Source organism: Cyprinus carpio, chromosome A11 (genome assembly GCF_018340385.1).
Source record: "Cyprinus carpio isolate SPL01 chromosome A11, ASM1834038v1, whole genome shotgun sequence".
Taxonomy (NCBI): Eukaryota; Metazoa; Chordata; class Actinopteri; order Cypriniformes; family Cyprinidae; genus Cyprinus; species Cyprinus carpio.
In genome coordinates this window covers 18,889,869-18,915,016 of record NC_056582.1, presented here as the reverse complement: position 1 = coordinate 18,915,016, position 25,148 = coordinate 18,889,869, and the positions used below count along the sequence as shown (strand labels likewise).

General features: G+C 35.8%; 1 protein-coding gene and 1 pseudogene across 1 annotated transcript; both read left to right on the top strand.

Annotated features, from left to right (window-relative positions):
- Positions 1-1,258: 1,258 nt before the first annotated feature.
- Positions 1,259-9,037, top strand: LOC109092555 (annotated as a pseudogene).
- Positions 9,038-10,551: 1,514 nt separating this feature from the next.
- On the top strand, positions 10,552-23,308 carry mapkapk3 (MAPK activated protein kinase 3). Its single transcript, XM_042766655.1, has 10 exons — positions 10,552-11,232; positions 18,235-18,374; positions 19,436-19,500; positions 20,158-20,237; positions 20,369-20,495; positions 20,644-20,719; positions 20,840-20,964; positions 21,686-21,771; positions 21,858-21,938; positions 22,889-23,308. Exons 1-10 carry the CDS (start codon positions 10,942-10,944, stop codon positions 23,042-23,044), a joined length of 1,227 nt encoding a protein of 408 aa, XP_042622589.1. The 5' UTR covers positions 10,552-10,941; the 3' UTR covers positions 23,045-23,308.
- The last annotated feature ends 1,840 nt before the right edge of the window (positions 23,309-25,148 follow it).

Below are 25,148 nucleotides of genomic sequence, written 5' to 3'. Positions count from 1 at the left end.
ACATCACTCAGATGCCTGTTTCATGTCTGTTAAATGTGCTTATCTGCAATATGACTTACACTAGTCTATAGTGTTGTTTGATGTGTATTCTATTAGTAATAGTCTTTAAGATGTATATATGGTTTATGTAAATCCACTTTAAAAGAAGTGTACTTAGTGGAGCTCCCCTGTTAGTTATTCATTATAAAACGTGTTTTTACAGCACAATCACAAATATGCTATATTATGTAAGTAACAAACAGGGTTTAGATCTAAGCCAGGATCAGGCCATAGCTCAATTAGTCTTGTCTGTGAAACCGGAGGATAGCGTCTTTACACCTTTTGCTTATATGTTGCTGACTTTACACCTTAGTTTTAAAAGATTATTAACTCCAAAATCAATAACACTGTATGAAAATAACTTGTACTCTTAAATTTAAATAATTATTTCGTGAAAAAATATATTCTCACCATTGTAACTCATTGTAACTTCTTTCCAGTTTAACGGCGGTTGTCATCCAGCTTATTGGTGCAATACCGCCCTCTTCTGTCCCGGAGTGTGGATCAGATAATAGGTTTTCCTACTAAAGGTACGCATCACTCACATTGTCCCCTACCATTAATATCTACACACACCTTATGCATCAAATCCTGCCTAAAACCCCTGATTTCCATAAAAAAACGTAATCCTATTCTACTTCTGTGCCCTACTGAAAGCAGCCAACAACTTATCATTTTGACATCTCGCGTGATTCTGTGAGATTTCGACAACTTCAAGTTACGCCTCCTACTTCAAGTTACGCCCCTTTCAAGTTACGCCCCTGTCTTGCAGTCTGCAGACGTACACGCTTGATCTCAAGACCTCACAAGAACTCTGTCTCCATCTACAGTCCAGTAGGGGAAGTGTTCCTGGAAGTCTCACTGGTCAGCTGCTGCACCATTGACTGGTTCAGTGCACGGCCACAGGAGGCACTACAGTCTGTAGCAACATCTTTCCTCAATGAGCTTCCAGAACTGGAGGCCAACCCTACTGCCATCCAAGGCCTAGTCAGTAAATGTGTGTGATGTGCGTGTGTAAATGTATACAAGAGCTTAAAACTGACCTGTTGTCTGTCTGTACAGCCACTGATGTGTGTTGAGATCCATCAAATGGTGTCCAGGCCGTGACACCAAACATCTTATTCTTCCTGCACATCCTACACTATCTACAAACATGTTTTATGAATGTGTGTGTACTGTATGTGTGTAGTTGCTAAGTACAGCAGAGGATGTGAGCAAGATGCATGAAGAGTTGGAGATGATGAGGCCTCAGCTGGAGGAAGCAGCCAAGGACACTGTGTTCACCATGGAGAAAATAAAAGTGAATACAAATTATGAATGAAAACAGGAATGAATAAAATTCAGTATTGATTTTTGTTGCCTGAGATATGTGTGTAGGAAGACACAGTGGTAGCTGAGGAAGACCTGTGTAGAGGTGTAGGCTGAGGAGGCTAAAGCCATTGAAAAGGCTTGTGTGGCATTTGCCATCACTGATGATGATTCAGAAAGATCTGAATGAAGCGCTTCCTGCCCTGGACGTCTGAACCTTTTGTGATAATGTTTTTTAGCTGCCTGTAGTGTAAATCTGACTTTCTGAGTGTATGCTCTTCAGACATATTCCCAAGAAGGCAACATAGTTCTAAAGCTCGGAGACACCGTCATTCACTATCATGACGACTTAAAGATGTACATCACCACTAAGCTGCCCAACCCACATTACTCACCCGAGATCTATACTAAAGTTGCTCTCGTTAACTTTACCCTCTCACCCAGGTACTGCTCTTAAATTCCTTTAGACAAGAACATAATGAAGGCTCTTAGGCTGTGAGGTCGATTCTGAATTCCACGTGTGTTGGGTTTCTGTGCGTGTTCAAACAGCGGGCTAGAGGATCAGCTACTAGGATGTCTCGTAGCTGAAGAGAGACCCGATCTGGCAAGGAACCAACTCATTGCGAGTAACACACAAATGAAACAGTAGTTTAAAGGAGATAGAAGGTCATATCCTGTTCCGACTGAACTCTTCAGAGGGAAACTCCGATGATGACGAGGAAATGATTAGCGTGTTTGCGGCCTCCAAAGTCAAAGCCGAAGAAATTCAGGTATGTCTGAAAGAAATGCTTGTATCTTCCTTTCTAGAAGAGCTAAATCTGTCTTCTATCTATTTTAGAATCTGCTGTCTAAATCTAACATTAATAAGTGATTTTTCAAAATTTTCAAACCATTAGGCTTAAGTGACTGCAGCTGCGGCGACTGAGAGGGACATTGATGCCACACGTCTGGAATCTTCAGTGTCTGTCAGAGCCCAGATCCTCTTCTTCTGTGTGTCAGATCTGTCAAATGTGGACCCTATGTACCAGTACTCTCTGGAGTGGTTCCTAGGGATTTTCATGAGTGGCATTGCCAACTCAAAGAAAGCAGGTGAAAATATGCCCTTCTATTATTGACCTTCTTCACTGAAGAACCTGCAAAGGTTTTTTAGACCAGTGGTTATCAAGCTTTTTGACTCCAATGTCATTTTCCATTACCCTCAACGATATTTAAAGGCCCAAAAAACTTTTCCAGTTATTCGTGATTTACTGGATAAGGATAAAGGTTTTTAAAAATATTTTTACTGACAATTTCTACCCAATAATATTGTTTAGCATTTGGAATAACTAGACACATGTATATTCATTAAAAAAAATTCCTATGGAGTTATTTTTCATTTTATTCATTTACATGACTTTTCCAGTGCTAGAAATTAATTTTGAAATCAAACTGTAAGATCTATATCCAGATTTACCAAGACAGTGGGAACCACAATTTTAGACATCTACAGTGGGCAAGTGGGACAGTGGTTTAGACTCATTTCAGAAGCTGCTGGTTCTGCGCTGTCTGAGATCTGAACGGTTCACTCACGGCCTGCTGGACTTTGTGGCTTCACAGCTGGGTCAGAACTTCATCAAACCACAGGTACCCACACATATGCTCTATATACACTGCACTCATATCATCATATTATAGCATTAACAATCTAATAACATTTTGATATAAACAGAACAAAAAAGAACACTGTAAATGTAAGAACTTTGCATCAGAATGTTAGATAATCAGAGGTTAATTGTAATTCACCCTTTAGCAGATATTTGCATATTTTTTAGTCATACTAATAATGTTTTTCTGTATGACTCACCGTTTTCGGTTATGATTTGAAGTCTCTCATTCTACCATGTTTCTCTTGTCTCTTAGACATCAGACCTGCCTGTGGTGTTTAAAGATTCGTCTCCTTCCATCTTCATTTTTGTGCTTTCTCCTGGTACTGACCCTGTTGCTGACCTCTATAAGTTTGCGGAGGTCATGATGTTTTCAAAGAAGATGAGCGCTATCTCTCTTGGCCAAGACCAGAACACAAAACTTGATAAATAAACATATGACATATGCACAAACTGATCTCATAAATGTAGAGTCTGACTTGGCTGTCTCCACAAAAAAACAAAAAAACAATTCAGTGTTAAGTAGGTCCTACATGCCATTTTAGTTCAAAGTATCCACCCTCACACCTTTGAAACCCTGAGCCTAAGATACTCACACACATTGCTTTTTTCAGAAGACGAATGCTAATAAAAGATGACTTCCCACCCTAGTGCTAATTATGTTCCTATTTAAAGTTTCTGAGAGACTGCAGTGTTCTATGCCACCTACTAAAGAACTGTGACATACCTGACCTACAGGCTCGCACCAACCAATTTACATAAATATTCAACATTACACTAGTGTCATAACAACGTAAACTTGCAGATCATGTCTTTAGTGCAAGTACGTGCCTTTAGTGCATATGTTTTAATAACTCTTTAAAGTCTTTTGATATGTATTTATATGTTTGTAATAGATTACGGTAATAGAGTGATATGTGTCCGGTTAAACATGGATTAAAACGGTCTGAAACCACTTCCATCACCTATATAGTGAACTATATCGGGTTTTATATAGTGTCTGAATTCTGAGTGAACATCTTAATTCCATACATTCATTCACTCATTTATACCCACAGTGCACTTTGAGGTCTTGTATCTGATGTGATGTACACTTGTTTCAAAATATAGACAATATAGATGAATTTCCCTCATTTCCCTTTATTTCGTTCACACCTTGCTAATATTGTGCACTCATCTGCTATGCATTGTATAGGCATTTATTAGTGATGGATTGAATGAGTGAATGATTTGGACACACCATAAGTCACTATATCTGTGTATATTTGAGTATGTATTAGGCCATTTCAGCTATATTAACTATTTCAGCATTTGTTGTATGTCAGGGCTCCAGTGCTGAGGCTATGATGCACAGTGCCATGGAGAAAGGACAGTGGGTCTTCTTCCAGAACTAACACCTCGCTCCCGGCTGGATGCCATCTCTGGAGAGACTCACTGAGAACATTGATCCTGACAAAGTTTGACACACCCGAGTCCGACTAGCTATTTCCGTTTCTATTGGCTGTTTGACAAAGAAATCTATTCATTGTATTATATTTATTTATTTATTTTTTTAAAGTTCATTTAAATATATTGAAAAACCTGTTTGTGCCGTAGGTCTATTGGGACTTCCATCTTTGGCTCACTAGTCTGCCCAGCAACAAGTTCCCAGTGTCAGTTCTGCAGAATGGCTCCAAGATGACCATTGAACCACCACAAGGCATTAAAGCTAATCTCCTGAGGACCTACACCAGCCTCACTGATGAGTTCATCATTTCCTGCACTAAGGTTCATGTTAAAAAGAAGCACATGTTTTCAATAAGACCTAACTTTGTCTTTTTATGCTGAGAAAAATTAGTGTGTCATATTTAATTAGGATCATAGCAATTACATTACCGTTCAGATGTTTGGGGTCGGCATGATATTTAATGTTCTAAATAAGACTGTTATGCTCACCAAGGCTGCATTTATTTGATAAACAGTGAATTGAGAAATATTATTGAAAATTAATAACTGTTTTCTATTTTAATATATTTTAAAATGTAATTTATTCCTGTGACTATCACAGCCGAACACACACTTTTGCTACTTAAGATTTTTGTGGAAACCATGATATATATTTTTCGGTATTCTTTAATGAATAGAAAGTTCAGAAAGACAACATTTGTTTAAAATGTACATTTTTTTGTGACATTATAAATGTCTTTACTGTCACTTTTGATCAGTTTAATGCATCCTTGCTTAAAAAAGTATTTAAAAAAGTGTATATTGCCCCCAAACTTTTGAACGCTAGTGTATATATGCAAAAATGTAATATGAAATCTTTCTTATTTATGATATATTTCTTATTTTCTCTGTATTTGGCAGACAGCAGAGTTTAACTCTCTCCTCCTATCGCTGTTTCTTTTCCATGCAAATGCCACTGAGCGCAGGAAATCTGGCCCACTGGGATTTAACATTCCATACGAGTTTACGGATGGAGATCTGCACATCTGTATTAGCCAGCTGAAAATGTTTCTAGATAAATATCAGAACATCCCATACAAGGCAAAACCAGACTTTCTCTTGCCACACACACAGTTTCATGTCTCTCTGTAGAGTATATCCTTTCCTTTGTGCACATCGTTAGTCGATTAAGCATATATTGGGTGACTATAAACATGCCATTTTTAGCAGTTACAGAACATCTTAATATCGGTATTTTCCAGTGTTTCTATTTTTATTATGTGTAAAAGAAGCCAAACTCACAAATCGTTCTGATCTTTTTTTCATTTTTCTCACTCTTCCTGTGGGGGAAATAAACTAAGGGGGTCGTGTGACAAACAACTGGGATCGCTGTTGCATCCTAAACATCCTGGAGGATTTCTACTGCCCTGCTGTCCTAGGCCTTTAACACATTTACTCTCCTTCTGGAGAATCAACACTGAGAACAATGTCAAGGTCCAGAACTGATATCACTTAACCTCAGATATTGTGAAAAACAGTAAAGCTGATCTCGGGAACTTTTCCCTCCAAAGTCCAGAGATGGGGTATGTGTCATATTGATCCTGCAAATTTAATGTATTAATGTCTATGTATATACACTATCATTCAAATTTTTGGGGTCAGAATTTTTTTTTTTTTTTTAGCAAGGATGTGTTAAATTGATTAAAAATAACAGTAAATACCTTAACATTGTTAAAAATGCTGTTCTTTTGAACTTTTCAAGAATACTAAAAAAAAATACACCAGTTTCCATAAAAGCAGTGTTTTTGAGCACCAAATCAGCAAATTAGAAAGATTTCTTTAGAATCACATGACACTAAAACTGGAGTAATGTCTGCTGAAAATACAGCTTTACATCACAGGAATAAAATACAATTTAAAATATATTAAAACAGAAAATAGTTATTTTAAATTAGTAAAATAGTATTTACAATAAAACACAATATTACTGTTTTACTGTATTTTTAATCAAATAAATGCAGTCTCGGTGAGCATAAGATACCTCTTTTTTTTAAATACATAAAAAAAAATTTTAATGATAGTTTTTATCTGGTGTATTTGTATGTATTCACACTGTTTTGCACAAGACTGTGCACTTCAATGAGGATTACATGTAGTGAAACCAACCTAAATAGATATTCTATAGTTTTAGAGGGCCACTTGGTTGTGTAGCATTTCAAACAGCCATGCATTTCATTTTTGATAGTATCCATGTGTTTTCAAATGCAGTGCAGTGAGGTGATTACTATAGTGACTACAGTGTTAACAATTATGGATCATACTTAACATCTGTGATGTAAAATGCATATGCTTTTCAGGTTTAATGTGCACTCTCTTTTCTCCTCTACACTTCAAGATCATAGAGGAAATAGTGGAGGGGATTGTGGAGAAGATTCCCTGTCTTATTAATGTGCAGGAGGTCATGAGTAAATACCCAGTGATGTATGAAGAATCTATAAACACTGTCCTGGTTCAGGAGGTTATAAGGCAAGTTTCGCTCATGCACATATTCAATATATGAATAAAATGTGCATAATGAATGTATAAGTGATATACAAAGCCATTTAAATGCACAGTAACTTTTAAATGGTACAAAAACAGAAGACATTCATTTTATTCAGCAAATAGTATACGTTTTCACAAAAATATTAAGCAGCAGAACTGTTTATAACATTGATAATAATAAGAAATGTTTCTTGAGGACCAAATCAGCATTTGAATGATTTCTGAAGGATCATGTGACACTGAAGACTGGAGTAATAACTGCTTAAAAATTCAGCTTTGCCATCGTAGGAATAAATAATATTTTAAAATATATGCAAATTTTATTTTAATGCAAATAATTATTTTAAATTGTAATAACATTTAACAATATTACAATAACTGTTCTTTCAAAAACATAAAAAAAAATGATTGACCCCAAATTTCTGAACAGTAGTGTACATAAAAAAATAAATTATACTACAATTCATTTGTCTCTAAACACTCTAAAAATGCACCTCTCTATCATTCTCACAGATATAATAAGTTGTTATCAGTGATTTCCCACAGTCTCAGTGATCTGGTGAAGGCTTTGAAGGATTTGGGAGTGATGTCATCTGAACTGGAGCTGATGTCTAACAGTCATCAACGCTGTTCCAGAACTATTGAAGGCCAAGGCAAGAATCTCCCAAATGTTAACCATGCAAGACATGCACTGAATTTGTGGAATGAGTGTTTTTGTTGCAATGTCATGACTATGCAAACTTATTTGAAATATTTTAATGGGACACAGGTAGCATAATATTCTTCTTTTATTATTTTTCCCAGGCATATCCATCTCTTAAGCCATTGGCTTCCTGGGTGCCAGATCTGGTTCAGTGCATAAGCTTTGTGCAGCTCTCAGTGTCTCAGATGGCATTCCTGCTGTATTCTGGATCAGTGGGTTCTTCTTCCCCCAGGCCTTCCTCACAGGAACCCTGCAGAACTTTGCCCGTAGCTCTTCGGTCTCCATTGACACCATTGCTTTTGACTTTAAGGTGCATAATTTGCTTTCAGCAGCAAGGGTTTCTTGCATTAAACTGTGTAATGCAATTTGAAGCCTCAACTATGTTTCCATATTAAGCTCTCAAAGCAAGCTTGATACTTGATAGACCATTAAGAGAAGTATGGTATACCTGAGAATGTCAAACACTGGAATAGGACGTTCTGTTGCTTGATCTAAACAGCATGATGTGCATATGTTTTGTTGTGAATATTCTTTTAGTGGTTTTCTTTGAATTCCACTTTGAACCCTCTTTTAGGTGATGAAGGAAGCGGTAGAAGAGCTGACTGAGAGGCCTGACATCGGCTGCTTCATCCACAGTCTGTATCTTGAAGGGGCTCGCTGGGATGCAGAGACAGCAGTGGCGCCCCCAGAAAATTTTAATAGGGGTGGCCAGATGAGGCCACAGTAAATCTTGGGGTGGCACATCAAAAAATAAATAAATAAATTTGCAATATTGACAAAAAAATGATATCTCTGGGATTTTATCGATAACGAAAATTAGACAATATTTTGCTGTGTGTGTTATTGTGCTGATATCTTATTTCTAAGTGTGCTTTTTTTTTAACCTTTATGCCATTTTTTTCTAAAAGTGTGCACCATCTTTTAAGTCATACACTTGCATTTGGGCTGTTACCAAGCAAATGCAATCAGTATCAACAAAATGGATCTTTGCAATGCAGAGAAAACAGAAACTGCATCTGAAGTGCCATTTTACACACTGTTTAATGGAGCTCTGAGGGGACATGGAATACTTTAACCTGGAGTTACAAATTAATAAATAATGTTTTGATATTTTAAACATAAAACATTGAAAACTGATGTTTGAAATTGTTTAAAAAAATGAAATGGTACCTTAAATGTGAAATTAAAACAGCCAGTAGGTGGCAGCGAGTAACTGTTAATAAGTGAGTCATTGCGATTGAACCGAATCATTTAAACGGTTGATTCATTCAGGAACGAAACACTATCGTGTTGCTCAGAGACGCAAAACAGTGGCTGTGTTTGGAATGATTTTTGTTTTTAGAAATAGAGCGCAAAAAGTGAATATGTTGTCTAAACGTAAAACTTTTGATATTAACTTCTTGTTTATTGAACTGTTGTATGAAATCAATGTCACATTTGCAATTATGCAGACTTCTGGAGAAAAACGTCACTCTTCGTGTGATAGTTACTATATTAAATGATATATAAATTATATAGATCTAAAATTAATAGATTTAAAATAGATTTAAATTAATAGTAGCCACTGCAAATCATCCTGGGGTGGCCACAGGGGTGGCCAGAGTTTATACAGGGGTGGCCGTGGCCACCCCTTGGGGGCCCCTCTGAGAGACAGGCAAGCTTGCTGAATCCCGTCTCAAAGAGCTCTACACAGAGATGGCTGTTATCTGGATGGTACCCATTCCCAACCGCAAAACCCCTAAATCAGGAAACTACACGTTTCCTATCTACAAAACTCTTACCCGTGCTGGTGAGAAATTTGAATAGAATTGTTTTTTAACTTTCCACGGTCTTATGTTAATGTTTCATTACTGTACATCCTGCGGAGTCATTGTGATTTATGTGAAAATTTGGTTTGTGTTTTACCACAGAGATCTGAAAAGTTTTGTTTTTCTTCCACAGGAACTCTCTCAACCACTGGGCACACAACCAACTACGTAATTGCAGCTGAGCTGCCCACAGATCGTACCCAAGGGCACCGGATCAAACAGGGTGTGACTCTGATTTGTGCTCTTGACTACTAGACACAAATCCTTATTCATACATAAATAAAAGCTTGAAGCAACATGGGAAAAATATAGAATGACAAAAAAATAAAAAAAGAGTTACACTGTAAATGCTGTCAGTTAAGTTTTTATTTATTTATTTATTTTGTGTAACAATCTTATGCATGGATGTAGTGTTGCACTAAATCTTGGGACCCTCATGCAAACCATAAATTGAACTCCACCCACAAATGATGATGTCATGCAATATATATAGTATAGTATTTATTAATATTTTAGTATATCACAAGGAAAGTATATCATAGTATATATTCATATTTTGAATAGATTGAATTTGAATTTATATGTTCAGTTTTCGTTTTTATTTTAATTCAAGTTTCAGCAATTTTTTTGCCATCATCTTTAGTTTTTTAATATTTCTATTTAGCTTTTATTCATTTTTATTTCATTATTATTTGGTTGCAAATGTAACATCTCTAACTTTCACTTGAATTAAAGTTTAATCTTCATATGTATATTTCTTATGTACTGTATATTTTGTTTTATTTCACATTTAATTAATGAAAACAATCGTAATTGTTTTAGTTATAAAAAATATAACCAAACTGCAGTAAACATTATATTTTAAGTTAAGTTATTTTATTTATTTATTTATTTATTTATTTGGGGGTTTAAATTCAAATTTTGCGGGGGGTTTGGACTTGGGTCTATTTAAATGACCAACGGGAATATCGAGGATCTCGATAATCAGCTCAGTCTGTGCGCGGCTCCTTTAAGTAGTAGCGGTTAGAAGCTCGCGCTTCCGCAACAGACACCCATGTGAACGCGCGCACACACACAGCGGCTGTACAGTCAATGACGGGAAGACTTTCTTTTTCATTTCTGACACTTTGAACTTGGACCTCTCCTACTGAACATGACTTGTATTATTAGATAACACTGTTCTGGAATTTATTCTCATAACTTAATGGATTTTTTTTTTTTTATTATTATTATTTTAATGTTCCTGGTGATGTTGAAACCGGCATTTTACTTATATGCATCTGAATATAAGTATCCTAATGCTGGTAAATGTGTTGTAATTCTATGACCGTCAGTCATCACAAGAATTCATCAGCAGTGTATTTTCGGAACAGCGTCACTCAGTGACAGCGGATAGTTTATCTGTGGATTTTAAAGGACCCTCTTGAGCCACGTTGAGTGTCTGATAGCTTAATCTCTTCTGCACTGAAAGATGCTCCAGAATGGCAAGTCTCAAACGGACAACGCGGACGCGTCCGAGCCAAAGCCCGAAGCGCAAAGCGAGAAGACAGCAGCGAGCGAGAGCGCCGCGTCTCACCCAGAGAGCGAGTCCACAGACACAGACTCCACTCAGTTCCCCCTGCCCGTTTATCCCAAACTGGAAATCAAGCGCCATGCTTTGACTGATGACTACAAAGTCTCAAGTCAAGTGTTAGGTCTGGGTGTTAACGGCAAAGTTGTGGAGTGCTATAACAAGAAAACCGGACAAAAGTGCGCGCTGAAGGTAAATCACACACATCTTGTGATGGGGATATAATGGGAGACTTAAATCAACTCGTATGTTACATGTTTGTCGGCAAGTTGACATAATGAACCCTGTTAACCTGATCCAATAATTGGGGTTTTGTTTCAAAAGCAGTCCTTAAGCACAACGTGTAGTTAACAAATATCATGGACAATAACTTCTTTTTTTCTAGGCTATATTAAAATGATGGGACTTTTCACTATGGACCCCTTCTTTATTATTATAAAATACCTATAAAGACAGGGTTTTTAAAATGGCAGGGGATCTTAAAATTGTGAATTATGAAAATAACTTGATTAAAAGTCTCAAAAGGACATGACAATTTAATGAATATAGATTTTTATCCGCTCTACATTGTATTGGCTAGAAAGGGTTTTTCATTAGTCATGACTCATGAATGGCTGAAAAATTCAGAGAAAATCACATTTGACAAAAGGTTTGAGAAACCTGCAAAGAATTTTGTAAGATGACAGTATGACAGCTTTGAAAAAACAGTTTCAAATAAAGTAAAGTTTTCAGTAGCACTCCTGTTCTGCATGTACATACTATGTACGTGTTATAGTAATTACAATAACTGGGTAATAACTAGGTACTAACCCTGGACCTACCCCCAAACCGAACCCTAACCCATGCAGTTACCTTATATGATCCAGTACTAGTAAGTACACTCTAAGTATAGATAAATGCACATCCTGTAAAATGTGCAACCTAATTTTCTAATGAACTTTAATTTGCTGTAGGTGCTGCTTGAGTTTTGCCTTGTTAATCAAGAAAGTCATTCATTATGTATTCATTGTGTGTCATGGCACCGTACCTCATGTAAAGGGTCACTTGCCGGAGCTACAAACAGTGCTGAGGTTCCTAGAAACTGGAGGGCTACTAGTTAAAGGGTTGCCAAATCTGACATGGCTCTTTAAGGAGATGAGATGTGACACACAGCACTCAGACAGAGCAATGGAAACATGTCACGCAAGTGCCATCGTGGACAGGGATTTACTGTCCAGTATAATCCAGCTGGATCAGAAGAACTCAGTATGCACATAAGGAGAAAAAAAGAAGGCATAAAGAGTATAATTTTATTTATTTATTTATATTAAGTTTTTTTGATTCAGCTTATCATAAAAATATCATGTTAATTTTAAATCTAAATATCTTAACTAATATATCCAAATAAAGATTAATTAAATTAATAAATTAGGGTTTATTTAAATATTTTGGGGGAAATTTGCCTAGTCCAATCCATTATTAAAATTACAACAGGGCACTGTAGGTGAAGGAAGAACTTAAAGATGCAAAGTGTACCAAAGATTCAGATAATGATACATCTAATCTTTTTATGTTGTGAAGCAATTAAAACTTATTAACTTTCCTGCCCACCTATAGCTTTTCAGGTCGCTGTGATTTTGCCAAGTAAGACATGTTCCTGGATAAACATCTTCTAATGATCCTGGATCAACATTATTGTTCAAAAATATAGACTTAACCCAATCCCTACCCCTAAACATAACTCTACCCATAATTTATTCCTAAACTCAGTGTGAAATGATAGCTGATTAACAAGGGTGTAGAATCACCTAACCCTGATTGTAAGCCTAAAACAGATATTTCCTGAAAAATTACATCTCAGTTCTGATTGGTTGATTGGAATGTTGTTCCAGGGTCAACAAGGATGTTGATCCAGGAACATGCTGTACTTGGTAAAATCACGCTCGCCAGTTTTTCAGGCCATCTGATATTTGGCAAGTCTGGACTGCACCTGTTCTCTCTGTTTTGCAACTTAGTGGAAGATGTCTACCTAGGTTTTAATCAGCAGCTGACCTGAGATATGCATTCAGTGTCTCTCGTAATGGTTAATGTCAGGATTTGAATATCACACAAAGTCAATATGCAGAGACTCACTTACTCTCAATTGACATACCATCCCAAATATCTCTCGAGAGTGGTAGAGGCATTGCTTATTATTATGAAAATGGCACAGGCAAAAACAAATAAGGCGCTTTTGATGCTTATTGTGTTGAGAGTTGTGCTATCCTAAATGAAACTCATTGTGCTGGGGCACAATGAAAATCCAATTGACCTGAGTCATTCAGGAGTAATTTATTGCTCAATATCCTCTCTGCTTTTTAATCAGGGTAAATAGGCAAAGTGCAGAGCTGTCCATCTAGGCAGTCTTTTAATTAAGTAGCATGTTGACGGCTAACTGTGAGCATATAGGTGCTGTTTAATCCACTCTGTTTAGCTGAATAGAAGCCGTCCTTTAAATCTAACTCATTTAAATCACTCTAGATTTCCCATATTGGATTTGAACAGTTGCCAACAAGGAAAAGATATCTTACAGCCTGACTGAACCCCTGAGATTTATTTATTACGCTGCCATTGGATCTCTATCTTGCAAAGTCTGTACCCTGCATATATAGTCCAGTGCAGTAGGGGTTCTTGATCCCTTGATTGAGTTTAGTTTGTGGTGTGCTGTCTACTACATTTGAAATTAACATTTAGAAGAGGAAAAAATCCTAACTTAAAAGGTAAATTTCTTCCCAGGACAGCCAAAAAAATAAATAAAATAAATAAAAATAAATAACCTCTGTTCTTGAAGTAATTACATAGCATACAGTAAATAATAATTTACATAATGTAAAAAGAAATTAATTAAAATACTGATTTTTTATGAATTTTCTATATAATATATAAAGTTAAGTTTTTGAAAATGAATAGACTATAAATATCTTAATTTTGTTTGTATGTATATATATATATATATATATATATATATATATATATATATATATATATATATATATATATATATATATATATATATATATATATAATTATAATTATTATAATTATATTTTCAGGACAGTTATGTTTTTGTAACAAATTCTGTGACAAAATCAGAACCTTGTTTCATGTTTAACAGTTTTTATTATACTTTAATGAAACAACATGGTGGTAAAATGGCAATAAAAGATGTGTGAGCCCTGTTCAATGGCCTTTCACCGTTCCCATTGTGCTGTCAGCTATACTGTATGCTCGTCTGGTTCATATTACAGCCCTGGCACTGCCACTCTCACTATTCAGTGTTTGAGTTCATCTTTCCACACAGATTCTACATTCGGGATCCAGGCAGATATTGTTCAGGATTGAGCCTTCAATGTTCAATCCTGGCATATTTCTGAGTGTGCCACAAGGTTCATCCGGAAGGCACTTGATGTTTTCTAAGCAAGGGTGATGAAATTTGTTTCCCCCAAGGGAGAAACAGAGAAGGCAGAGTGTGACAGAGCTGTATGACGAATTTGCAAGAGCTGCCAACTTGTCTGTAGAAGTTCATTTTTAAGGAGGGTCAGTTTTGTGCTGTAGAAGTTTGTGGCTATGAATTAAACTCAAACTCAAAATTCCATTAGTGTTCATTGATTTTTTTTTTACAACAGACCTAATAAAGAGTATAGGGTTACATGAGATGAGAATAGTTTTTATAAAGCAGCTAAGGGCAGAATGCTGTGTAATGCTGTGGTGTCTTTTACAAGAGTCTTATTTTAGACAGATCAGAGTGTCATGTTTCACATGTTATCATAAAACGTGACTTGGTAAGACACAAAGTAATGTAAACACTCATACGTGTCTCTGTTTGACCAAGAACCAAGTGTGAGATGGTTATGATTACACTGACCTCAAATAAATCAAGCTGAGCCGCTTCAAATGACAAAACAGACCAGAATGCAAAACCCCCACACGTTTCTGGGCTGAAACTGAAATATAGTGGTTTCTAGAAAATGTAATTCCCCACTCTGTTTTTTAAGGAAACTGTGTTCACAGAAACCTTTTGGTTACGTTCAGTGCTATTATAAATATACACACTAACTGTAAAAAAATAAAATGCCCTTAACGTCTAAATGAATTGATTTTATTTCACTGAAAGCTACACAAACAAAAGTCATTTCAAAGTATAAATAAGCTAATAAATATATACAGCATGTGTCATTAGCTGGTATCTGTAAACGTCATGCATCCATCTCATTCAAATTAAAGGGATAATCCACCCCAAAATGAAAATTTTGTCACTATGTCGTTCCAAACCCGTAAAAGCTCTGTTCGTCTTCGGAACACAATTTAAGATATTTTGGATGAAATAGGCCTGTGACTATTTCTGGAGGCCTGTGACTGTCCCATAGACTGCCAAGTAAATAACAGTGTCAAGGTCCATAAAAGGTATGAAAGTCGTCATCAGAATACTCCATCTGCCATCAGATGTGCAATCTGGGTTATATGAAGCAACGGGAACACTTTTTGTAAGTGAATAAAACAAAAATAACAACTAAATAACAACTTTATTCAACAATTCCTTTGTCAACAGTATCCTCTGTGCCTCTCCATATCACCGTATGCTGCGTATGCTGTTCTGTATCAGCCACACCACAAGGATGTGCTGTTTTCTTTCAAATCAAAGCTAAATACACGTAGAAACAGTGCATTCTTGTGGGGCGGATGAAAAAACTTATTTACTAAACAGAATCTAGTCGGAAATTTATAGATTTGTCTCACAGTTAATTTTACTGCTGAGTTTATTAAATCCAGGCTAGTCATAAAGCTTGAAACTTTAATAACATCATGCATTCCGCAATCAATCCATGTTGCACATATTGTCTTTTTATGTTTCTGTGAATTCAGCAAACTGATTTATTTCATGCAAAGTGCAATTATGCATTAGTGTACTGGTCTTAATGAAAAAACTGACTCAAAAATAGACCTGACTCATTTGTAAGCACATGGTCACACATCTGCTTTCTCTTATGAGTAAACTACTGTATATTTTGACATTTTTCAAAGAAAACGTGAAGGGGGCTTGTCTGTGCAAAACCTTCCGGGGTTTTCTGAGTGGTTGCCAGGGCGCTGCTATGTTCTCTACCATAGAAGAATTAGGGGTCAATATGATTAATTTTCTACAAAAGAAATTAATACTTTATTTAGCATAGATGCATTAAATTTATCGGAAGTGATAGAACATACATTCTATTCTAAATACTTTCTATTCATCAATCATGGTTTTCACAAAACATATTAATATAAAATATTAAGCATCACAACTGATAATAGTAAAAAAAAATATTGAGCAACATATCATAATGATTTCTGAAGATTCATGTGACACTGAAGACTGGAGTAATGATGCTGAAAATTCAGCTTTGCCATTACAGGAATAAATACATTTTAAAATATATTAAAATTGAAAAGAGTTATTTTAAATTGTAGTAATATTTCACCATATTTTTTAGGATGTTCTGAGTGGATGCCAAGTTGTTTCTATGCAGTTTCTAGTTTAATACTTATCCTTAATAAGTATGTGAACGATAACAGTAATACATTAGAAAACACCACTAAGAGTTTCTTTGTAAGTTTACATGTTTGTTAGCGCCAGACAGGGCTTGCATTCATAATATAAGATGCTGTCGCTCCTTAGAAATTAATCCTTTAACATGATTACCCATAAAGCTTATGCAGCAAAACCAATGCACATGTGATTTATTGTGTGTGTGTGTGTGTGCGTGTGTGTGTAAACTGATACTCCCGCAGTTTTCTTTCAACCACAGCTTCTATTCTGTTATTGTTGTAAAAGGATTTTCCTGACGTCTGTTTCACTGTGATTCTACAGCAGGTTTTTGTAGGTGGTTCCTGTATCTCTGAATCAGGACTGAACTATAAAGGTTACTCCAGTCAGTCATTTACAACACTGCCCTTGAAACTCCATCCCACAGGCATCTCTGTTAAATGACTCAAACTGTCTTTCGGCTGCTGCTAGTCGGAAAGCTAACGCAACACGTCTCTTTTTCACCCACACACACATATACAGTACACACACATTATGAACTTTTGGTTATCAGCTGCAGAGACAGAGACAACGTGGGTGGGGGTCAAATCAAATTGCATGCAGTTCACGCCTCTGCAAGTGGCTCAAACAGCTTTTGGGCTTTAATTGATAGAAATTATAACCAGAACCCCATTTCTGTTTGCTTGCATGTAAACAATTGATCAACTTTTTTAAAGTGTGTAAATGGAAATAGCACGTTTCTTTGCTAGTAATTTGTTTTATGTGGTGATAACATATGCATTAACTGGTTTTATTCAAGTCAAAAATAGTTTTATAATTTGACAGAATTAACACCAAGAGTAATAACCACACACCCCCCACACACACCTTCAGTGAAAGTCAATGACTGACCTTTGATTTAGTGGACAAACACTTCTTTCTTTACAAACACTTCTTCAATCTTTAGAATATCTTCTTTCATGATCCGCAGAAGAAAGACATGAAGTCATACAGATTTGGAACCACATGTGGGTGTGTAAATGGTGACAAAATTTTACTCTTTTTGGGTTCCCCCCAGTACTTTAAATAAATAGTTCACCCAAAATTGAAAATTTACTGAAATTGTACTTACCCTTGGGTGATCCAAGATGTAGATGAGTTTGAGAAGTTGAGAACAGATTTTGAAAAGTTTAGCATTACATTACTTGCTCACCAATTACTAGAATATTAGCCATTTATTAGTACTAATTAAGCACATATAAATGCCTTATTCTACATGTCCTTATTCTGGATCCCTAAAACCTAAACTTAAATACTACCTTTCTAACTATTAATAAACAGCTTATTAGGAATTTATTGAGAGAAAAGTCGTAGGTAATAGTGAATAAGTGTTCCCTATTCTAAAGCACTTTTTTTATGTAATTTTAATTAAAATGTATTCTTTGATGAATAAAAAGTTCAAAACAGCTTTTATTTGAAATATATATCTTTTGCAACATTAAAAATGTCTTTAGATCAGTTTAATGCATCCTTTCTGAATAAAAGTACTGATTTCATTTAAAAAAAAAAATCATACAGCTGTTCAAAAGTTGACCCAAACTTTTGAACAGTAGTGTATAATTTTTTCTAAAATATGAAAGACTGACAGTGTGCATTGTTTTTTCTCATTTCTTTAGATTCTGTACGAGTGTCCCAAAGCCCAGAGAGAAGTGGAGCTGCACTGGCGAGTATCTGGGGGGCCACATATAGTTCGGATCCTCAGCCTCTATGAAAACATGTATCGTGGGAAAAAGTGTCTTCTCATAATTATGGAATGGTGAGTCCTGTCAGTGGTAAAACATAATTTTCGATCATAAAAATAATTTCCCATGCCAAAAAAAGTACAGCTCTTTAGTCAACGCCCTTGACTAATGACATTTCTTTTTTATAAAGACACAACAGGAAAAACAGAACATGTCGCTGTGGGTTTTTTTTCCTGTATTTTTGCACCCAGTGATATCATGTGATCTTGTGTCACAGTCTTGTTCTAAATTAACAATGGTTTCAGTTCTCTTTTTCAATGGAAATATCTCAGTGATTTTTTACATTTTTATTCTCATTTGTTTTGACTGCATTGTTTCAGTAACAGCAAACACAAGACTTTAAAAACGTCATAAAAATGTGCTGATGTTTTTCTTTTTGGTACATAAAATGGCTTATCCCTATTTGTTAAATAGCCAGTAGATTTAGGGGACAGGGCATTCTCATTCTAGAAAACTGACTTACATTCTAGACTGAAATTGGTGCAGTCCAACATGAGTCATTCATTTTCCAGAAAAGACAGCCTGTAGATTCGTAATGCAACAAGTGAATTCTGCCAGCTTTCACACAGACAACCTCAAATCTAAGAGACATGGCCTTAAAACCACAACATTTTGATTTTGATTTCATGCTGTTTAATCGAATAGTGGCTTTGAGTGCTGTATTAAGTGGCTGTGATGTGCTTTATCTGAGGTGGTTGAGCAGTCTGAGAGTGTCTCATTCACTCTCACAGTGAGAGCAGCACTCAGAGGAGCAGAGAGGGGCTGTCATAGTCCAGCATTCACAGAGACAAATGTTCCATCCCTTAATTAAAACTCCTTTCCTGTTTCCCTCTTGCTTTTGGACATTTTGCCAATAATATGATTCACATCATTTTATAGCCATAAAGCCAATTTGTTGTTTTCACATGCTCAGCTGGGAAAGAAACTCAGCTTATTGTGATTGTGTATTTGTGCATTAAACCGTATAATTAGAAAATGTGTGTGTGTGTGTGTGTGTGTGTGTGTGTGTGTGTGTGTGTGTGTGTGTGTGTGTGTGTGTGTGTGTGTGTGTGTGTGTGTGTGTTTGTTTTGTCAGTATGGAGGGGGGAGAGCTCTTCAGCAGAATTCAGGCCAGAGGAGACCAAGCCTTCACTGAGCGAGGTGGTGTGTGTGTTGTTGTAACACACACAAACACACAGGATGTGTACACAGGCACATATACACACACACACACACACACACACACACACACACACACACACACACACACACACACACACACACTGACATTTAGAACAACCTAAACTCCTTCTACTGCCACCAATTTTACATGGTCATAATGAGGTTTAAGAGTTATTTAATTGGTTAGTTGATCAACTATGAATATATATATATATATATATACAACTATAATATAAATATATTTTCCATTGCTTGTTTAGTTAGTTATTTCCCTATGCAATATCAATTAAGTTAAATAGTTTATTAGTTAGCAATAAATATAATTTCCCTATATACTTTCTGTTGGTTAGTAAGTTTGGTAACTATAAATATGGTTATGATGAGGTTATTTACCAAGTTCCGTTGGTTGATTAGTTAGTAAATTATGATTAGATTTTAGTTGGTTGGTTAGTAAGTTAGTTAGTTTGGTAGTCAGTGATTTTTTGAAGAAGCCATTGAATGTAAACTTGGCTGATATTTTGAGGCTGGAACTGAATAGTAGAGATAATTGAAGTTTGCTGTTGTCTTACAATTATAATCATGAAATGACATCAGAGGCAGCAGTCACACTGTATTCCCTCTGTTCTGTGCCTGCAGAGGCATCTGGGATCATGAGAGACATCGGCACAGCCATCCAGTATCTGCACAACATGAACATTGCACACAGAGACATCAAGGTAACATGATTGTTACTAGTACTACCATCTGTAAGAATCGGGATAACATTATATGCAAGTCAGATATTCAGGAAACTGGAATATTTTTGTCATTGTTGACAATATTTTGAGCATCTTTCTACCCCCATCAGCCAGAGAATCTGCTCTACACTAGAAAAGAAGACACTGGAGTTCTCAAACTAACAGATTTTGGCTTCGCTAAAGAGACTTCACTGCATAACTTATTACAGACGCCCTGCTACACACCATATTATGTAGGTCAGTGAGAGGAATGTCACTCTTATCATGAGAGGTACATTCTTTGCCTCTCTTTAAACAGAGACTGAGTTTTGTTAGTATATATAGTGTAAACAGAATAACACTCAGTGTACCAAAGCAAACTAATTTTCTTTACATGTGTCTCCAGCACCAGAGGTTTTAGGCCCTGAGAAGTACGACAAATCATGTGATATGTGGTCTCTGGGAGTGATCATGTACATACTGTGAGTATAACGACTCTGCCTGTTGTTACCTCAAGTGGTAAATTAAAGCTTTGGTGTACATTATTTTAAATGTCTACCAAACTAGCTGAAACTGCTTTGTTCCTCTTTATGTTGCATGAAGTTGTGTGGATTCCCACCGTTCTACTCCAACACAGGGCAGGCCATTTCACCGGGAATGAAGCGGCGTATTCGCATGGGCCAGTACGAGTTTCCCAACCCAGAGTGGGCTGAAGTGTCTGAGGAGGGTGAGATGTGAGATTTTATGTCTATTTTGCACCCAGTCAAACCTCATGTTGCCTGTTCACCACCAGAGGGCAGTGTCGCTTTGTTTTTTATATTGCTATCTTCATGACTACATGGATTCATGGACCCCATTTATGTATGCATGGATATATATATAATTAAAGTTTTCAATATTTCAGTGCATTTTCTTGCATATTTATTCTACTTAGTTTTTTATTACTTTTTTCAGTTATTTTTTTGTATTTAATTTATTGAGCATTTGAAACATATATTCATACAATTAGAAATATATATTGAATATTGAGTAATATAATAATAATTATTATTATTTTTGCAAGTAGTTTTTTCCCCCCTAGGGTTTAATAATTAATTATGTCTAATAATACATTCTGCTTAATTTTCATACTTGCATTCTTAAATGCCAGTCAGCAGCGTTGTCCTATGTGTACTTGTGACGGCAAAAGAGAACAATCCGAAATTGTAATTTATGGAACGGAACATACAGATTGGTACAGACTGTGTTTGCAGTATGTTGCAAATATTAATATATGCCTCAGATATTCTGACTGTGTTTGTAAATTCACTCTTGTTCTCAGTTCTGTTCACACTGGTGTGTGATCCAGTATTTCCCAACCTATTTTTGGACCCCTACAGCCCTGATCTAGATTATGGGGACCTAAACAATCATGTTCCCCTTACATATATAATATTCTTCTCCTCCAGCCAAACAGTTGATTCACCAGCTACTGAAGACCGATCCTAATGAAAGAATGACCATTGAACAATTCATGAACCACCCCTGGATCAATGTGAGTATTTCAGCTGATTGTATGTGTTTCTTTGGATATATTTGCTCTGCATATTCAAGGATCCAACACTGAAATGTTTTGTTTAGCAATCCATGGTGGTTCCCCAAACGCCTCTCCATACCACAAGAGTGCTGACAGAAGACAGCGAGATGTGGGACGAGGTCAAGGTGAGCACAGGATGCACTGCCCATTGAAAGAATTACACTACCTCTTTAGAATAATATTATCATTTACGTGTCTTTTTCATTCTGTTTTGTTGTTTTGATGTAATATCTGATGCTGAAGAATGATAACACACTGTGAGGTCATTCTGTAATACCATCTGTATCCTCAAGTGGGAGCCACACAACAAAATTAAAAACAACTGAACTCAGTTCATTTTCATCAAAGTAAATTTATTGCCACAGTATATATAGAGCTTAACAAACTTATTAGACCACCACTACCCAATGTAAGGTTTGTGCCACAGCTTACACAACAATATTGGTGATTACCCAAATCATTTTTTATGTTTCTGTAATGGTTAATCCACCGGTATGTGTAAGCTGTTTAGTCACAGTAGTGTTTCTACAAGAAAGGCAGACAAAATAGTAAAGCACTTAATTTTTTTATTCAGATGCCCAATTACAGTCAGTAACAACAGAGACTCACCAACAACTATCACAAAAAAAAAAAAAGCTATCTATGCTATTTAAACAAATCATTATTATTATTAATGATGATGATGATTAATATTTTTAAATTGTACACACACACACACACACACACACATTATTATTATTAATGATGATGATGATTAATATTTTTAACACCACCACACATACACACATGTTACCACACACCACACACATACACACACCACACAGAATTTAATAAAATATACAATTTATGTACAATTTATGTTAAGAATTTTAAAATTCAGCCATTTTAATAAATCATTATTATGATTATTATTATTAGTGATTATTTTTAATTGCATACATATAAATATTTATATATTTTATTAATAATAATAAAAATGCTAATATTGCTAAAAGTTTTAAAAATATATATGAAAAACAAGTTTTTATGTTATACTATTTACATTTTTTTATTTTTTTTTTGTCTTGGTTTTTAGGAAGAGTTAACCAGTGCCTTGGCCACCATGCGTGTAGATTATGAGCAGGTGAAGATTAAGGACTTGGATGCCTCCAGTAACCCCTTGCTGAACAAGAGACGCAAGAAAGCAGCAACAGGGCAGAAGAGTGGAAGAAGTGGATGCAGTAACCAGTGAGGGACTGGGGATGAAGAATGGACAAATCAATGACACGAAGGAAAGTGAAAGATCAGATAAAAGGAGTCAAGAGCAAGAGTGGATGCATAAGGAAATAGATGGACTCTCCAAAGAAGAACTTAAGGTGCATGGATCAAGGGGAGAAGAAAGAACAGGAGACCATTTTGTTGATAAACAAGAAAATTTTGAATAATTGGAGAGAATGCACATGTGCACAGAGGAAGTCCTTGTTTCTACCACCAGCAGTGAAGAAGACTTCAAAAAGCTGCTTTAAAATCCTTCAGCTGTGTGTGTGTGTGTGTGTGTGTGTGTGTGTGTGTATGCTGTATGTAAGTGTTCATTAATGTTTATGTGTCTTTTTTGTGTACTAATCTATTACTTGATGCGCACTCTTCACACTATGTATGTGTTATATATGTGTATTTGTATAAGATGTGTTTCTATGTGTCTTAGTCTCATCAGTCTGATCATGCAGGTCACTCCAGAGACTTAAAGGAATAGTTCACACAACAAAAACAAGTTGCCGAAAATGTAGATGAGTTTGTTTTTTTATCAGAACAGATTTGGAGAAAGTCAGCATTACACTTGCTCACCAATGGATCCTTTGCAGTGAATGGGTGCCGTCAGAATGAGAGTCCAAACAGCTGATAAAAAACATCACAATAATCCACACCACTCCAGTCTATCAATTAATGTATTTTGAAGTGAAAAGCTTTGTGTTTGTAAGAAACAAATCCATGTTTTTAAACTGATCTACATCTTGGATGGCTTGAGGGCGAGAACATTTTCAGAAAATGTTCTTTTTTGGTGAACTCTTCCTTTAATTTGATGTTGCTTTGGGCTTTTGTTATTGGCCCTTTTTACTGCAAATAAAAATTCTAAATACATTTCCAAAGGATTTGTATGTCTGTACTAGAAGTGTTTCACAATATTCCTTGTGTTGCGAGATGTGGTGCTTTTTGATGCAGTGAGTCATTTCCTGAACCTTAACTCATCAACATCTGCATTACTAAAAACCTGACCTCAGACATTTTCTACAGGCTTTATTCCTTAGTGGACCAGTCAGTTCTAGAGAAGCTGACATCCACATACTAGATCTCTCCTTCCAGCATCTCAAACATTCAGCTGTTTAATATTTTGGTTGCCAGAATTTACATTAGCCAGAGATAATTACACATTCAGCCTATTATGATGATTAAATACTAGGATTTCCCGCAGGTACTTACACTTTTTGTGATGATCATTACTACAAAGCTGAGTAAATTCTGAGAAGGAATGTTTTTTCCGTTTTAACTTTTTAAAAATACTTCACTGTAGAAAACTGACAGAAAACGCTTCACCTGAAAGCAGCCTGTGCTAAATGCTCTGCTTTCTTTGTGGTCATGCACTGCATGTGGTTTATAAATAACACTCATCACACAGCGTTTTGGTACAAAGCCAGCATTAGTCTGGCTGATAGCGGACCACTTTAGTGAACATATTTAGATGACCACTTAACAGTGACCTTTCCCCTAATTTCTGCCACCTGATGTTTAAGGAACAAGTGCCTGTGACGAGTCTGTGGTTGAAAACTATTACAGTCAAAACTGTTTTGAAATTGTCTGTTTTTTTTTTTTTTTTTTTTTTTTTTAAATGACAGTGAACAAGTTACTGCAATCACAATCATAAACGATTACTAAAAAATTATTTGTTTCGCAATATAAAGGACAATGACATCCACACTCGAAATGTATGAAAATGTCTGCCCAAAATCATGACAAAATAGGTGACTTTTTCAGAAACAGACTACCAGTGTTATTATTTTTTTTTTTTTGTAAGTAACAAAAATGTGTGTGTATATATATATATATATATATATATATATATATATATATATATATATATATATAGTGCCCTCCACTAATATTGGCACCCTTGGTAAATATGAGCAAAGGTTGCTGAGAAAATAATTCTGCATCGTTTATCCTTTTGATCTTTCATTTAAAAAATTCACAAAATTCTAACCTATCATTGAAGTAAAACAATAGAAAGTGGGGGGGGAAATCTCATATTGAAATAAATGTTTTTCTTTAGTTCATATTGTCTATGCAATTATTGGCACCCG